Consider the following 16698-nt stretch of genomic DNA (forward strand, 5'->3'; position numbering starts at 1 on the left):
GACTTGCAGGCGTACAAAAACCCCTGGTCTTGATTAAAGGCATTTGTTCAACTATCATGTATTATGTCTATCTGTTGTTGTGCGCTGTGGGGTCAATTTTCTATGCCATTTGGTATAGCTACTTCGCGAGAAACCCGCTGGATAACATTTCTGGGCCCCCTCGCCAGCATTGGTGGACAGGTAAGTGCACAAGTCTCAACGAGTCAATGTACTGACAAAATTGAACAGGTAACTTGAGTCAGGTTTTTGCGCGGTATTCATGGGATTTCCATGATATGCTCGCAGAACGCCACGGTCCAGTATCGAAGTTCTATGGGATTTTTGGGGTATGTCAATCGCAGTCACTCTAGACCAAGCAAGAGCATAGATACTTTCTGAGAGCGTCATTCACAGGCAAGGCATTTGTATGTGTTTGATCCAAAGGCCATGTACCACATCATGGTCAAAGATCAGCACAATTTTGAAGCAGCCCCTTCTTTTTTAGCGTAGGGAATTTCATTGTGCTTGATGTTTCACTTTACTGGACAGCCCTGCAGGACAAGCAAAGTTCTTTTCGGGGACGGCCTTCTCGCAACGTCGGGTACGGTGACACTATTTATTGTGTGTCCCTGTATCTTATTTCTCATGCAGGCGAGCACCATCGAAAGCAGCGTAAGCTGCTCAACCCTGTCTTTTCTCTCAGTCACGTGCGAGACATGGTACCTACTTTCATTAAAGTGACGACATGCGTAAGTGCCTAGGCCCTAGCTTATCTATCTGGCGTCGGCGGGGTTATTGATTGTACCTGTCTAATAGCTCCGAGACGGCATTGCAGCGGAAGTAGAGCATGGACCTCGTGAAATCAATATGTTGGAATGGCTCAATCGCACCGCTCTTGAACTTGTAGGGCAGAGCGGACTGGGGTACTCTTTTGACTGTCTGAAAGAAGGTGATGTCAATCCATATAGCATCGCCGTCAAGAATCTCCTGTAAGCATCCTGGCAATTCCTTTCAGTTTGATGGGTGAAGGTTAACGAGAACTCCAGGCCATCGATATATAAATTGTCTGTCGTGAGGCAGTTCCTCCCACTCCTTATCAATGTCGGTACTCCTAACCTCAGGAGATTCGTCGTAAAGATATTTCCATGGAAGGCAGTGAAAGAGATCAGCGATATTGTTGACGTCATGCACAAGACATCGATGGAAGTCTTCGAGGAAAAGAAGCGTGCAATTTCTGAGGGAGACGACGCGGTATTGCACCAGGTTGGAGAAGGCAAAGATATCATGAGCATACTGCGTGCGTTCATGAAGGTTTCTTTGTTGTAATCGAGTCCCTAACCACGGAGCCATCTATTGTAATAGTTCGGGCCAACATGGATGCCTCAGCGGAAGATCGTCTTCCGGATTCAGAGCTTGTGGCTCAGATGAGGTGGGCGTGGTTGTATCCACTTAATTGTCTAACACTGCTTTTAGCACGCTTGTTTTTGCTGCAACGCATACGACTGCAGGTGCCCTGTGTCGCACGCTTTTGACTCTTGCTCATCAGCAAGATGCACAAGACAGACTGCGCAAGGAGATTCAACAGGTAATGGCTGAACCTAGCGAGCTTGACTACGATGCCCTGGCCAATCTTCCCTACCTCGATGCAGTATGTAGAGAGACACTGCGCTTGTAAGAGTTCATCTTTAATTACTTGTATATACTCACGGTGGCGTAGGTACCCTCCAGCTACCTTCGCAATGCGTGTGTATGTCCCTCACAGATGCTACTAGACGCACCCGAACCAACTTTTCTATTTCCAGTGCCCGTGAAGATATAGTCCTCCCCTTCTCGCGTCCCGTCAAAGGGAATGATGGGACATATATGCGCGAGGTCCTTGTGCCCAAAAACACGAATGTTATGATGTCGATCCTGAACTCCAATCGAGACCCTGAAATCTGGGGGGACGACGTGCTTCAGTGGAAACCAGAAAGATGGCTGTCTCCACTTCCAAAAAGTGTTATTGATGCCGAGATTCCAGGGGTTTACTCTCACCTGTGAGCGATATTTGGGAATACCAATGCCCGAGATGCTGAACCGTCTTTTCTCTAGAATGACATTCATTGGCGGCGGAAGAGCGTGCATGTGAGATGCAAACTTTACAACATTTATTGGTTTCTGATGAGAACATACACAGTGGATTTAAGTTTTCAGAACTAGAGATGAGTTCGTAGGTTTTGTTCCTGATTAAATTCCGGCTGACGACTTCGTCAGAGGTTGTACTTTACATGCTCGTCCGGACATTCAAGTTCACTGCCACGCAAGAGATCGAGTGGACCGCGCAGGTGTCATCTCCGAATGTCAAAGGTTCTGGGTCCAAGTGGCAGATGCCGCTCCGAGTCGAGATGATAGCAACCTGATGCGTATGGCGCTGGATAGTATGTCGCCGAGAAAATCTTTCGTCGTGGAAATAAAGCAAAGGGTCCTACGTTCTCGGTCTCGACTCACTGGATCATCTGGCGTTTCAACCAAGTACATGATGTGTTATAGTTTCTTTAAAGAATCAATTATGTAATTCCACGTGAACTCATCTTATTTGATGCTAGTAGTGCATTGGTGAGTACTACTACCAGTACGCCCTGTCAGCACGACGTCCATGAGCTCTCCTCGATTACTTGTCGCCGCCATCTTGGGTGGCGAAAGCAAGACCCAAGATTGAGACATCCTCTATCGTCGCGGAGCTATCGTGGAAGCTGCTAGCATTCAATATTCAGGACAAAAATGTTTGAGTCCGAGAAGCCCCTTCGCGAAATCCGCGTGGTCGAACCCCTTAGTTTGTGCTTCATCAAGACGGCACAGGTCAATTGATGCGAGAAAGTGTCCCATGCATATAGAGGTGTGTAGCATGATATTGCTACTGGCAACCATCCTCCCGAGTTTGCAATGTGCATGGTCGGTAAAGTTGAAATTCTACGTAGTCTTGATCATCACGATCCGCGCGGCGCGTATGAAGTTAGTCTCCAGTAGGCAGACCTTAAGGAAACCGTGACGTAGTCTCCTGAGTAGTCATCTAAAGTCAGGAGCAGTGACACAGTCGTTTGACTCGTTTCTTCTTGATTACCAAGGTGTAGTTCTGTGTAGTTGGTCTCGACGGAATCAACAACCATGTCCACTGGCAGAAGCGTCGTCCCCACCGAAGACGAAGTCCGAAAGGCCGTTATCAAGCTAAAACAGAGTAACCCTGCCTCTGGCGTCGCCAAAATCCACAGCCTCGTACTTGACGCCAATCCATCATGGACGGTCAGCGAAAAACGCGTTCGAAAGATCTTGCAGAGTGAAGGCCTCGTCGGGACGCCCAGTAGCACAACCAACACCATCCATCCGTCATCTCGCCTCAACAAGAGCCTTGATGTCAACAAGTTAACCAGTCGGGTGGAAGTCAAGTACTTTGACGCAATCAAGGGGAAGGGTCTCATTGCTAAAGAAAAGATATCAAAAGGGGATGTTTTGTGGAAAGAGGATCCCTTCATCCTGGCCCCAGAATGGTGAGCACCCCTACGAGTTTTGTCGCTCGAATCGAAGAGTAAGTTATGTTTGAAAAGGGATATATACGATCTCCAGCACTCATCTGAGGCATGCTCCCTCTGCTCGTCCATCATCCGCGATCATTCCCCGTTGCATATATCCTGTGAGGCCTCCACAACTGCAACTCCCTGCACAGCAAGATACTGCAATAGACTCTGTCGTCTGCAGGCGGAAAAAGTGCACCCTCTCCTATGTTCTGCACGCAATCCTGCATCTGTACCACTCCTTGCCTTCGCAAGAGATGCGCAGTGGATGGCCCTGCATGCTCTCGCGCAATGTACCAGCCGACTTTTACTTGCTTCTCAGCAAGATGCTGCAACGTTCGAGCTGGACTGGGAAGTAGTTCAGGGCCTCGCTGAGCTTGGGATGGAAGAACGCGCTCAGTGTCTTCGGTGAGCCATTGGACTCCAACACTCCGATGGCGGATGGCCATTGACTCTCTAATAGCGAGCAGGGACTGGAGCCCGATCGCACAAATTGGCGGAAAGCCTTTGAGTTGTACTTGCAAGCATTCAAAGATCCTCGGACCCCTGCTGAGCAGAAAAAACTGGCACGCATCTTGAAGAAGCCAATCCCCGAAGTGCTGCAGCAAGTCACTTTCGAATATCAGGCCTTCTTACGTGGCTTGGGTCGTATGAGTCTCAGTAAGCTGTTCCATAACTATCATATTTTTGTTCGCTGTTTTACACCAGTTCGTAGATCTGGAGGCTCATGGTGGACTGTACAGACTACACTCTCACCTTAATCACAGTTGCACTCCTAACGTCTCCATAAGGCACTTGGACCAGCGCACCGCCCTCTCGCGCATCACGGTGATCGCGAAGGAGGATTTCGAAGTAGGACAGGAGCTTCTAATCACGTACACTAACCCCCAGAGCAATCTCAGGGATCGGCGCCGGAGATTATCAGAGTGGGGGTTCGGAGCTTGCCAGTGCGAGCGTTGTGTGGCAGAAGAGAAGGTTTGGAAAGAAACAGATAACAACACGCAGGAAACAGATGATCTCGCAGATCAGCTTAAAGCCAGCCTAGGGGTGTTATAGGATGGGCTCATCAAATCAGCGATTAGGATTAATTTCCGTTCTGCAAGCGTTCGTGGTCCCCGTTCTCCTTTGCAGGCATGCTGGCATGATCTCAACGATCTTTCTCCACCGTCACCATTGCAGGGATTCATAATGATTTTGCTCCAAGCTTTAAGATTTGGATCTTTCGGCTTTGTTCCATTGTATCGGATGTATCATTTCCATCAGAACAAGTACGTGGTCGGCGACTGCAACGGTAAAACTCGTGCGGCGCAATATATTTCGTCAGCGGGGGGAGATCTCATTCAGATCAGTGACTATACCATTACACATGTGGCACTGTCTGGGTCAATTGAATTCGATCTGCTCAGATCCGCAAAACCACCGGAGTGTCATAAATTGCGACCTGTTTTTTTGAGCATCGGTGTCAGTGATCCCAAACCTAAGTTTGATTTTTAGCCAAAGGGGTCGCTCATCGTAATAACGCGCCTGATCGTAATATGTCACCTTTTCCATTCAATGACCACATTCACCGGAGTTCAAGGAACTCTGATATCGATAAGCACGTTCCACTCACTCCATAGATGGCACATAAAAAGGCAATGAATCGGTAACGGCGTCATTTTGTACATACGTTATGCGCCGCACGGGCAATTGTGAATATTTTCGGAGTCCCGGTATAGGTGCAATCAGAACTAAATCTCGTAAATATCATCATAGAAAGCTCTGGAATACTCGTGAAATTTCCGTACCTAAACGGTGACTTCAAGATCTCGCTGCCATTCAAGTGACCGATCACACGTACAGCATGAACGTGTAGGATACTGACGAGGGTAAAATATTGAGAATTCCTGAAGTTAGATCCCCCTTTAGATCTGGGGGAAATTACATACTTTGACGATACTTAATGAACCCAGAGGTACTTCATTCCCGCTTGAACCTTTTTTTACCCGAGCACACACCTCCCTGTCACTGTCAGCCCCCAGATTGGCTCTGCTCCTTCCGATGCGGATGCTACTCGGAGCCAACAAGTCATTATATTATACCTGCGGACATTCGACGATGGACAAAAATAGTAAGTCCCATACGTACTGAGGCCCTGCATAGGGCTGTGCCCCAAGTAGACGAGCGTTTGTTACATTCCTATTGGTCTGATCATTGACAACTTGGGCTAGAAGATCGACGGATATTGACCACACGGCGAGGTGTAAGATGCGAGCATTGGCAATGTGCAGGGAAGGAACTCGAAGCTGATCGCACTGGGAAATTAACGATTTCGAGAAGAAGGTTTCAAGAATACTAGCAGAGGCGAGGTGGCACATATGGATCCATAGCTTTAGATCAAAATGAGTATGGTGAAGTCATCATACATATGGGCAATGCAACGAGAGGTGCGCAGGCGTAGGGGCCAGCGGGTGGCCCACTGGCAGATGGGCCAAGCACGGCGCCTGGTCCCTGGTCATTTTTCTCGCAATTGGTGAACGGGAAATACCGGATAGTATTAAGTACAAGAGCGCAGGGTTGGGCGAAAACTGCTAAGCCATCTCGTGATTAATGACAAAATGATAAATATAACATGATTAATATCTGTGGATTTCGATGTAGCCACCGACCGCTTACCTGCTTTGTGGTCATCGCGCCCACTGAGTTGTCAAACAGATGGCGGCCCTAGAAGAGATGTTATGAGGAACCCAAGAGGAACCTAAATATAGTCTCCAATTGGCAAAGTCAGTACGCATCACAAAGATTGCTGAACTCCGCTGATGCAAGATTGCAGGGCAAAAGGAACGGGTTAGGTCACGGTCACTTTGCCCGCAGACGGACGGCGCATCACCACTTGTTCCAACGAAGCTTCGCTGAGAGTATAGGACTTGGAGAGTAGCCGCGGCAGGCAAAAAGGCGAAGAGGGACACTGTGGACCATAGCTTTATCGCCTGGCGACAAGGACGTAGCGAGCGGGAGTGATGGTGGCCTACTAGTGCGATTACTGACACAGGCAAAGGTCTGTCTGCTGGGGTGCAAGGCTCGCGAGAGACCATCCTTGGACTGCCATATGTACGTGCGCTGTTCACTGTTAATACTCTCCGATGCTAACGATGACTGCGACAGGCCTCGACCATATATAATGGCGTCGACAAGTCTTCAATTAAAGCATGTGATGATGTATAGTCCTCAAGTTCGTGCCTGGCTAAGGCAGCGCTAGCCTGGTCCAGCTAGTCCTCGGATATCTAAACACGCTTATCTCCGATCGCTCTGTCGTCGAGAATATTCCGAAGCCAAAAAATGGTACTTCAAGTTATTCTTGATTGATCATCATCCAGGCGCAGCCCAGTGCACGGATTTCATGATGGAATTGTGTTTTCCTTCTTCTAAGTGACTACAGTGACCACTAGGTCTGCAGCTGTGACTACCTCGGGTTCCGGGGCAGGTCCCGGGTGAACGATAACTCCAACTTGAAGGTACATATTAAATTGTGCATGTGGATGCAGCGTATTGGCTGCCGTTGTGTAGGTTGCTCTCGCGACTTACATCCTTTTTGATGGCTTTTAGCAGGGGGGAATACGTCACCAACCTGGACCGGCGGGCATATCTGTGCCAGCGATGCGCAAAATTTAGACGCATAAAAAGATGTAAATAGGCGAGTTAACTTCCGCTGGGCCCCACAACTTGCGCGCAGCGAAGTTATGGTTACATCTCCACGTCCTCTCAAACCGACTTCGGAATCCTCTAGTGTTGTACCCAGGGACAAGAAACATGCAGGGGTCTTTTTGTCGACCAAGGATGTTGACACTGGTGCCCAGCTCGTTGCTGGGTTAACTTCAACTCTTGATCCAGACGAGGCTTTGAGATTAAGGTGCGCTGTGAAAACTGCATGTACATCGACCTCGTTCAATTTCGTTTCAGGAGGAAGATCGATAGACATATCATGCCTCTGATGTGTGGTGAGTTGAATACTGTACTCAATTATTTAAATAGATTGTGGCTGATGACCACTGTTCAGCTATGTACTGGTAGGTTGACTGTATTCACTACGAGTCAGCGCTTACTCCAACATAGGATTCAATTCATGGACAAGACAACCCTGGGTTATGCGGCCGTCCTTGGAATTCAGTAAGGACTAGGTATCGAGACTAATTCAACCCAATACTGACGTGCATCATCAGACAGGCCACGAAGCTGACTACGAACGAGTAAGTTGTTGTTGTTTTTGGAGTCGAAAGTCTGAAAGTCAATTGAATTGTCCGAAGGTACAATTGGTGAGCTATATGTATTACTCGACTTTGCATCATGGTCCTTACACTATCGTCCAGGCTTGGCACTGTATTCTATCTCAGTTATCTTTTCTTCGAGTATCCCCAGAACCTTGCCCTTCAGAGATTCCCAGTCGGGAAGTGGATGAGGTAGGCTTCACAGGCGTTATCGATGTGAATGTCAATAACGGCTTGTATCAGTATCAATATCTTCATCTGGGCAGTTGCACTTGCATGTCATGCAGCATGCAAAAACTTCACTGGGCTTCTTGTTGTACGCCTGTTGCTAGGCGCATGTGAGGGGTCGATCACTGCCGGATTCTTGATTGTTAGCTCCATGTTCTACACACGGACGGAACAGACGCTACGGGTTGGTTATTGGTGTGAGTTCCCATTCGCAAATGATCGCCAAAGCCAACTAATCGAAGTTTAGTTCTGATGAATGGCTTTGGTGCGCCTACCGAAATATATGCTCGATGTTGCTGCCTAAGCCAGTGAACTCTAGCACAAATCATAGCTGGTTTCATCAGCTTTGGTGTTTTGCACATTGATACAAAAGGGTTTGAACCATGGCAATGGTCTGACATTTATTTTCATAACTTTTACTCCCTCTGATAGATCACAGGCTCATGATCATCACCGGTATAATGACGGTGATCCTTGCCATCTTATTCTGGTGGGTCCATGAAGCAAACGTTCCTAGTTCCTAGTCTCCATAACTAAGACATCTCCGCCTGATTTGAAGGTTCTTGTTCCCTGATTCGCCTACGAACGCCTGGTTCCTTACTCCCGACGAACGGGTGAAAGCCGTGCAGCGCATAAAGGTACGTTTGTTTACCAAATCGGTATCAGCCCTTGTCTGACAATTAGCACAGGAAAACCAAACAGGGGTAGAAAACAAACACTTCAAGACGGAGCAGTACGTATTCAATACAATTGTGGTCTTTGATTTCTCACATACACATCTCTAGGTTGATCGAAGCCCTGACTGACCCTAAGACATGGCTCTTCGCCCTCTTCTCAGCTCTAGACAATGTGCCTAACTCATTGACAAACCAGCAAGCACTCATCATCGCGTCGTTTGGATTCAACGATGTACAGACGACTCTATTGTCTTGTGTTGGTGGTGTAATCGAAATCTTGACAATTTTCACTGGTGTTCAACTTGCTACACGATGGCCCAATTCCAGAGCATATATTGCCGTTATATACTTCGTCCCGACGTGGTGTGGGATCTTGCTGGTCAACCTACTTCCTTGGTCTGATCAGGTATGTGGTTTACTTCTGCGAGTCTATTTAATTGTCCTTAATATCACGGATCACCCGATATTAGGTTGGACTTCTCATCAGCCAGTTCCTGAGTGAGTTTCACATCCGTAGTGCGTTTGTATGCTCATCGCTCCACAGCTAGCGTCAGTGTGCCTGGATTCGTGCTGGCGTTGTCGTGGCTCAATAGCGTGACTGCTGGTCATACGAAGAAGGTAGGTACTCCGCCAGTTATTGAAGCCGATCTTCAAGTGAAAATCAACCTGCAGATTGTTACTAACGCCATTATGCTCTCGGCTTACTGCATTGGTAACGCAGCTGGACCCTTCATGTGGAAGACACAATACAAGCCGCGGTAGGTCTTTCTTCGCCTGACTCTAGGAAGGTTCGGAGTGATCATGATTAATGTACAGTTACCACATTCCATGGGCTGTAATTGGCGCATGCTACGTCGCCTGCCCGGTACTTCTCCTCGTCATCCGCACCGTTCTCGTCCGAGAGAACCGAATCCGTGATGCAGAACCTGTTGAAAATAGCGAAGAATATGTTATCGAGCGCTTCACAGAGGATGGGAAGTGTGTAGAAGTCAAGGTCGACAAGGTGGGTTCTCTGAATCGGTAATCGCTTTTCGAGTACAAGGCTGATAAATCTGCCTGCACTAGGAATACCTGGATTTGACAGATAGACAGAACAGGGACTTCAGATATGTTTTGTAACATAAAGCAAGCTTTATCCCTACTCTGGTCACATATGTTACTGAGAGTTACATTTTCTCTGATTCCCCAAACGGCGATCATTGTGCTCGTTTATGGCATCAATTATGAGATCATATCCTGTGGCGACGCTCAAAAAATGATCAAAAATTGAGCAGATTATAGACAATGCGTCTCAACGCCGAAAATTTCCACGATGCCAACGCAGAGCTGAAGGCCGCAGACCGCACGAATTGATCTAGCGCGCATCAATGATTAGCGTGATATAGGAGAATATAGGTGGAAGAGCGTGGGTCACCGCTGATGCTGATAAAATTAATGTCCAGGGACAGCAGACATATTTCCATGGGTCAAAGGGAGCCAAAGGCTGAGGATCGATGGGCCGCGGGATCCGAACGTGCTGCGGTAACATGAAACTCTTGGAATGGACTTTCTATGCGATTCATTACCGCATTTTGGGCCAAGCTCGCCAATAAATACGTTTGTGTTGAGTCATCATTACTCTCGAACGAACGAACACCTCATAAATTATGGTGCTTGGACATGGACAATCTTCCGGCTTCAGATGTATCGCAGAGATACTATGATAAAATTCCCGGTCGCCATATGCACGTGTTTGACTCTGCTGGTTCGACAGTGCACCGTGGACATATGCCAACGAAATCTATGCCAAGGGCCGTCTTGTTATTTGCATGGAGTCCATAGAAGTACTGCGTGGAGCGGTGCCGATGACGAGGGTTGGAGCTTGGCCACGCTTGGTCTGCACAGCTTACACTTATGTAGTGTGGTGCACGGAAAGTACCTGACGTTTAGGTGACCAGAAACAAACGCTATCCAAACTCGCCTCTGCAGCTGAGTTCAACAAAACACTGCTTCAATTCGGTTTTTCGTTCCAAGTGTGCAGGCATAGTTCCGTTGAAAAGTGTTTACTGGTAAGTGATAACATGTGTTGTACGCTTGTCGCAACAAGAATTGATGCGAAGATCCCTGACCCCAGCAAGACATCCGTGCTCTTGAAGACTGTCATAGCAAAGGGTTCTGGAATACACGGTCTCCCAGACTACTAGATCGAAATGGCACGCACCAACCCACACTACTGAGAAACGAGACATGTCAACGGTCAAGCCCCAACGGAGGATTGCAGGACAAAAAGAACAAGTTTGGGGCATTGTGCACCTGCCGGACGGACAGTGCATCATCACCTGTTATGGCGACGGTTCGCTGCGAGTATGGAACTTGGAGAGTGGCAAACAGAAAGGCGAAAAGTGGGAGGACAAAGGCAGCGGAACAGTGTGGGCCATAGCGTTGTCGCCGGGCGGCAAGGAAATAGCAACCGGTTCTAATGATGGAATAGTGAGATTGTGGGACATCGAGACAGGGAAAGTCACTGCAAGATGGACGGGCCATAGTTCGGGGGTGTCGTCTATCTGCTGGAGTACAGATGGAGGTCAGTTGGTGAGCGCATCACACGATGGAACGGCAAGAGTGTGGAATGTCGAGAGCGGCGAAACCATCCTTGGACCCATCGAAACTGGGCATGCAAACTTGCGCGCGGTTCACTATTCACCCGATGCAACGATGATTGCGACGGGCGGGAATGACAGCAGCGACGAGTCCATAGTGAAACTCTGGGATACCAAGACAGGTGAACTGCTGAAAACGCTCAAGGGAAACATTGGCGAAGTTTTATGCTTGGCTTGGTGCTCAGATGTCAACACGCTTATCTCCGGGTCATTTGGCGGATCGATTAGAAAATTCGACACAGCCACTGGGTCACAAACCGCCGTGCTCGAAGGATACACGCATCTTGTTAAAGCCATTTCATTATCTCCCAATGACCGTATCCTTGCAAGCGCATCATCCGACAAGACTGCCCGACTTTGGAATATCGAAAATAATCAACCTATAGGACCACCCCTCTTCCATGATGTTGCAGTGTACTGTGCAGCCTTTTCTGCTGACGGAAAGCTGCTAGCCACTGCCTCCAGCGACCACCACATATACACATGGGATGTCGCTGCTATTGTCAGGGAAGCTGGCCTTGATGAACTTTTGACTGTGAGTTCTTAATTTCCAACTTACAGAAATCATGTGCACTAATCTGTTATTTCAGTTTGGCGGCAAGTCAATATTAGAGGTGTGGCTCTTTTTTAATGCGCCATACTTTCATTCATCTTTGTGCCAGGCGGATGCCACACAACGTCGAAACCAGAAATTCGCGAATCCACATCGATTGCCGCCAGGCTTTTTTGATGATGCACGAGAGCATGTTGGCGTGAGTTTCCGAAATCATCGCCTACCATTTTTCCTAATATATATGGTCTCAGTCTTCTGCAACACGTCGTCCTCCTCCCCGCCATGGACGTGGTAGTCGTGCAACACCCTCATCATCACGTACTCTCCTTGGTCGGCTTTCCTCGCTCTTCCCCCGTTCTCACCACACCACGCCTCGTGTTGTAGAGGTACCTACCGTCCAGGACAGAAAGGTATATTTACCTCCAAGGTCTGCTTAGTTTTGTGCTAATCTGCTTCAAAGGCCTTGTATGTCGCCCCACCGCGCCAGACAAAACAACTCCCGCAAGGCACCCACACTCAAAGCCAACAGCAGCAACAAGGTCAATCCCATGACCAGGGATCATCGTCCCATCCCCCGGGAACATCTGCTACCGCGACATCCGCATCTGCAGCCGCAACACCTGCGTCTGCAACTGCAACAGCGTCGCGCCCTGCCCCCGTCATAAATAATCCCAGCCTGTGGACTCGCATAGTACTCCGCATCTGCTGCGTCTCTGTTGACTATACATATGACCATCACTGATGAAGCAGCTTTTCATCAACTCGCATCACTTTGCATTATGTGCTGACGTTTTTGTCCTCGTATCGTACTGCTATTTTCACCCTGCAGGTCCCCTTTACTCCATCGAGTGTAAACGGCCATATAATTTTTCCAATATAATACCAAGTGTTTATGGTGGATGTTTGGGGAAGGTTCGATTTACCGTCATGCTGCATACTTTTTTTACGTTGCGAACCCTTCGTGCAAGAGAAGGGATCGCATCGCCCTTAACATCACAAAATCATCCGTTTATAGTACTACCGAATTTAATCCAATAATGAGGGGCGACAGGGTTGGATGAAATGTGACTGAGGTAAGTGGTTGTCTGCAGGCTGTGGAGATATTGTGCTAGCTACTCACTATGACTCAAGAGGACATATAGGTGGTTTAAGGGAATGATGCCGGGCTCCATTGGTGTCATATTGGCTGCTTAAATGGGCAAACTTGAAATACCTGTGTGGCTCTCGCATAAATTTTTCATCGTAATTGTTCATGTTCTATGCCGACCCTGGGTTTGCTTTCTTGACACAATTCTGCCGCGCGTGCTAGATCTGCCCACAATCCGCGCAGAGTGGGTTTAATTTGAATGCCGTAAGTCCCAAATCCTCAAGAACAATTGCCTCGTCTACAGTGAGTATTCCCAGTGAGTCTTGAAGCTTGAAGACTTATGCAACTTGAACATTTCACATTTAGATCTTCCTGGACGTGCCACTATTAATACGGATGCGCACACGGTACCACACAACCAAACCCTGACGGTGGGTGGTTTCTAGGAACTGACGGACATCACTGACACATACTAGATGCCATGAAAATCCAGTTCACCTACCTCACCATCTTTGCCGCTGCCGCTTGATTGCCTGGATAGTGGCGCTTCCGCTCCCTGCGAGACCTACCGGAAACCCGTCTAGGACAGTAGCCAAGATCGCTACATCTGCTGCACTGCCCAGGTTGTACTTGCAATTGAGTTTGTACAGGTGATGTATTTCATCTAGTTACCTGTCAACGCACTCGATAGCATTTACGCCCTCGTCTTGCTCCATGCGCACGCTTCAGATATTCACCCAACTTTGTGTCAGTATGATTACCACACAGGTCCTCTTTAGCGCAGGACACATCACTCATAAGGAACCTATGCAAAAATTATTGATCACTCCTACGAAGACACCTATCACAGACGTGCTTGAGAACTTTTCTATGACGGCTCACATGGTCTCCGTTCAATACCCAGGTCGTCAGCGATGATCATTGCAGCCTTCTCTCCAATGAGAAGCGCTGTCGAATATGTGTTCTAGAGAGATCGGTCAGACTGTACGTCAATAATCCCCGATAAGTACCCACCGTGCCAACATTTTTCGGCGCGATAGACATGTCAGCAACTTTGAGGTTTGTCACGCCGTACACGTTTAACCAGGCATCAATGACCCCTCGATCTGCCCTCGGTTTCATGGCGCAAGTCCCGAGCTACACACGCAAGGATTATGTATCTCATGTAACAACGTAAAGGTTTCAGCTATACATACCGAGTGCGATGTCATGTGCACTGAGTGTCGATTCAGTATTTTGACATCACAATGGGGATGCGACATACTGTAGTCACGATGGTATCGATCGATCGCCTCGTCATCTTCTGCAGTGTAGATCAAGTCAGGCGCATTCAAGTCCACTGGCCCAGTCGTTTCTCCGCAGACTGCAGCGCTTCCCTCTGGGAAACGAGGATGACCGGCGGGGACTTCACCTCTGTATGAAGGCATGCGTCGATAGATTTCGCGCATCTTTTTGTACCCAAAGTTAAGAGGTACAATATCCGATGGACTGTGTGGATCATCGTAGTCACATCACTGGGAGATGAAATTGACTACTCACTCATTCAGATAGCCTGTATCGAAGTCAATTGCTTCCTGTCCGTTCTCGTCCAATTTGATATGAACGCTGCCAGCAGACGCGGGGTACAGCTATGGGAAAATTCAGAACAAAATCCACGGGGTAGTAGATGGGGAATAGTACTGTATAATAGAAGGCAATTAAATAATTGCGAGGGGGAAGGATACTTGAGAATGATCCAATGCATCTGGTCATCATAAGCACTCGCATGTCATCAAAGCAAAGTAATGTGCAGGCACCCCTCAAAAAGGCTGAATATTGCAACAGCCTTGTCTGGGCGGTCCTGGAAGAATTCTTTCCATCGTGGTTGAAAAGCTGATCCCATAGCTTTCAGCTCGTCGCCGTCAGGACGCCATTTGATTTTTGCATCGCTGCCACTGAAATGCTAATCAACACATCACCAGCAACAACGGGTTTATACCAACTTTTGGGCAATGAGTGATTTGCCATTAATTTTCCATTGCGCCAGGTTTTCTACAAAATTTGGGCGGTTAAATGGACTTGGAATATAGAAAGTTCGCTTACCCTGTACAACACTCTCCTTCCCACGCCAGAGGGGGTCCATAGTCACAGCTCCGTCGGCAGCGAAGTATGGAACAAAGATGCCGTTGTGATCTCATAACCCTAAGTCAGCATCATGAAATAAATGGTGGAACGCGAACCTCGATAATTTTCTCCAACGCCAGGCAAGTCCACCAGTTGCTGGATACCACACCGTTTGAGAACCTCCTCGGCACCAATCCCAGACCTCTCGAGAATGGCCGGCGAACCGAATGCCCCAGCAGAGATAACAACAAGCTTTGATGCCCTCACGGTGCTCGATGACTGATCCGCATCTGGGCAAGACACTGGATCGCTGGTGAACTCGACACCTACGGCACGCATATCTCTTTCATTCGGAAAAAACATCAGCAGTTGGGCACGATTGCAATCCAAGGTGCAACACTGACTCGAAAATCACGCGTGTCACGCGTTTGCCGACCCATATTTGTAAATTCTGGTTGTGAGCTTGGTTGTAGACATAGTGGTGCGCCGCATCATAACGCCTTCCGGTTGTCCCGTCAATATACCTTCTCACAATGAGCGCAATTTGCAACAGACGACGAGCACCGGCTCACTTCGCCCATGGCTGAAACAGATCTCATTAGTGGACGCCGAATACGGGGAAAGCAAATCGGTGGCGCACGCTGTATGTGTTGCATGTTTCTAAATCATTCGTGTCTTCGGCATATTGCCTCTCGTCATACGTCGTGCCAACACGGATGAACTCTTCGCTGGCACCTAGTTTGCATCCACCAGAGGACACTTTGATAGGTCCACTGTACCCGTGGGTTGGGCGATCGGGCTGCACCTCATATGTTTCTAGCTAAAATAATGGATAGTTCAGCTTGAAAAAGATAAGAACGGTTCAATCGGGGACCTTCTTCATGAGGGGAATCAAATTCTTAGATTCCCAACCATCGACTCCCCAATCATCAAAATCTGAGGCAGGCGCACGAGTGTATACCATAACTGTCCGAGTCAATGCATCGGAGCCATGCTAGTCGGTGCAAAAATACTACGAACAATTAATACTTGAGCCTCCACTAACGCAATGGGCGGACGGAACGACCGGAGCACGGCCGTTGAGACGTGGACTGGGATTTCCAACGTTGAATGTCACAGTGGTGCTCGTCGACGCAAGATGGCTGAGATATCGGTAGGGCTGCACATGAGCAGCTTGATTGAGGGTGTGTTGACCCCCTTCGAGAATCAAGATCCTAAGCGAGGGGTCTAATGAAGCCAGGCGACCGGCGACAACACAAGCCGTGGTACCGCCTGCCGCACCGTGAAATAGCGTCAACAAGAAAATCACTGCAATACGGAAGATGTTATCATTCACCTCCAGCAAAGATGATATCGAATTCTGGTGGGACTGCATTGGACATTAGTATAATTGAGGGGTGGTGCTTCGAGCAGGAAAACAATCGTCGATGCGTCCAAATTTATATCCTTCCGAGTCGCTGAAGCGGAAATAATGATGACAGCACACTGGTGTTAGTACGTTGTATAGAAGGCTTTTGAATGACTCGGGCCGAGTTGTGCAATTACACAACTACTTGCCAGTAAGTGGCGATTGATGATATGAGCATCGGTATGTGATCACGCGGAGTTTCGGCCACAAATACATCGCGGTGAGTCGTGAC

At 48.2% G+C, this 16698-nt stretch overlaps 4 protein-coding genes across 4 annotated transcripts; 3 read left to right on the forward strand and 1 right to left on the reverse strand.

Moving 5' to 3' along the window:
* Positions 1 to 53: 53 nt before the first annotated feature.
* Positions 54 to 2556, forward strand: DEU56DRAFT_860444 (cytochrome P450; the record flags this gene model as incomplete). Its single annotated transcript, XM_041355319.1, has 14 exons — positions 54 to 180; positions 229 to 326; positions 394 to 485; positions 537 to 580; positions 631 to 728; positions 796 to 968; positions 1026 to 1276; positions 1342 to 1408; positions 1453 to 1650; positions 1697 to 1726; positions 1782 to 2015; positions 2071 to 2103; positions 2156 to 2184; positions 2233 to 2556. The coding sequence occupies 14 exons, from the start codon at positions 57 to 59 to the stop codon at positions 2376 to 2378; spliced, it is 1617 nt and encodes a 538-aa protein (XP_041206270.1). The 3' UTR covers positions 2379 to 2556.
* A 447-nt stretch (positions 2557 to 3003) lies between these two features.
* Positions 3004 to 4913, forward strand: DEU56DRAFT_815641 (uncharacterized protein). Its single transcript, XM_041353790.1, has 4 exons — positions 3004 to 3503; positions 3561 to 3935; positions 3991 to 4187; positions 4243 to 4913. The coding sequence occupies exons 1-4, from the start codon at positions 3124 to 3126 to the stop codon at positions 4581 to 4583; spliced, it is 1293 nt and encodes a 430-aa protein (XP_041206271.1). The 5' UTR covers positions 3004 to 3123; the 3' UTR covers positions 4584 to 4913.
* A 2333-nt stretch (positions 4914 to 7246) lies between these two features.
* Positions 7247 to 9795, forward strand: DEU56DRAFT_914797 (MFS general substrate transporter; the record flags this gene model as incomplete). Its single annotated transcript, XM_041357668.1, has 19 exons — positions 7247 to 7416; positions 7467 to 7504; positions 7564 to 7573; positions 7620 to 7673; positions 7727 to 7753; positions 7811 to 7819; positions 7874 to 7963; positions 8015 to 8196; positions 8247 to 8264; positions 8319 to 8391; positions 8439 to 8489; positions 8559 to 8637; positions 8689 to 8732; positions 8785 to 9082; positions 9147 to 9174; positions 9221 to 9294; positions 9349 to 9434; positions 9493 to 9679; positions 9742 to 9795. 19 exons carry the CDS (start codon positions 7247 to 7249, stop codon positions 9793 to 9795), a joined length of 1572 nt encoding a protein of 523 aa, XP_041206272.1.
* Positions 9796 to 13823: 4028 nt separating this feature from the next.
* Positions 13824 to 16440, reverse strand: DEU56DRAFT_890172 (GMC oxidoreductase-domain-containing protein; the record flags this gene model as incomplete). Its single annotated transcript, XM_041356276.1, has 15 exons — positions 13824 to 13919; positions 13970 to 14092; positions 14197 to 14443; positions 14495 to 14583; positions 14636 to 14699; positions 14752 to 14889; positions 14938 to 14986; positions 15038 to 15127; positions 15175 to 15401; positions 15457 to 15582; positions 15631 to 15641; positions 15699 to 15878; positions 15933 to 16024; positions 16079 to 16330; positions 16395 to 16440. The coding sequence occupies 15 exons, from the start codon at positions 16438 to 16440 to the stop codon at positions 13824 to 13826; spliced, it is 1830 nt and encodes a 609-aa protein (XP_041206273.1).
* Between the last annotated feature and the right edge of the window lie 258 nt (positions 16441 to 16698).

This window comes from Suillus clintonianus, assembly GCF_016758775.1.
Source record: "Suillus clintonianus strain FC179 chromosome Unknown DEU56scaffold_59, whole genome shotgun sequence".
In the NCBI taxonomy this organism is placed as follows: Eukaryota; Fungi; Basidiomycota; class Agaricomycetes; order Boletales; family Suillaceae; genus Suillus; species Suillus clintonianus.

Coding starts and splice junctions, on each gene's coding strand:
- DEU56DRAFT_815641 (XM_041353790.1), top strand. CDS start 3,124: ATGTCCACTGGCAGAAGCGTCGTCCCCACCGAAGACGAAGTCCGAAAG. Junction 3,936..3,990: donor GAACGCGCTCAGTGTCTTCG/GTGAGCCATTGG, acceptor ACTCTCTAATAG/CGAGCAGGGACTGGAGCCCG. Junction 4,188..4,242: donor CTTGGGTCGTATGAGTCTCA/GTAAGCTGTTCC, acceptor ACCAGTTCGTAG/ATCTGGAGGCTCATGGTGGA.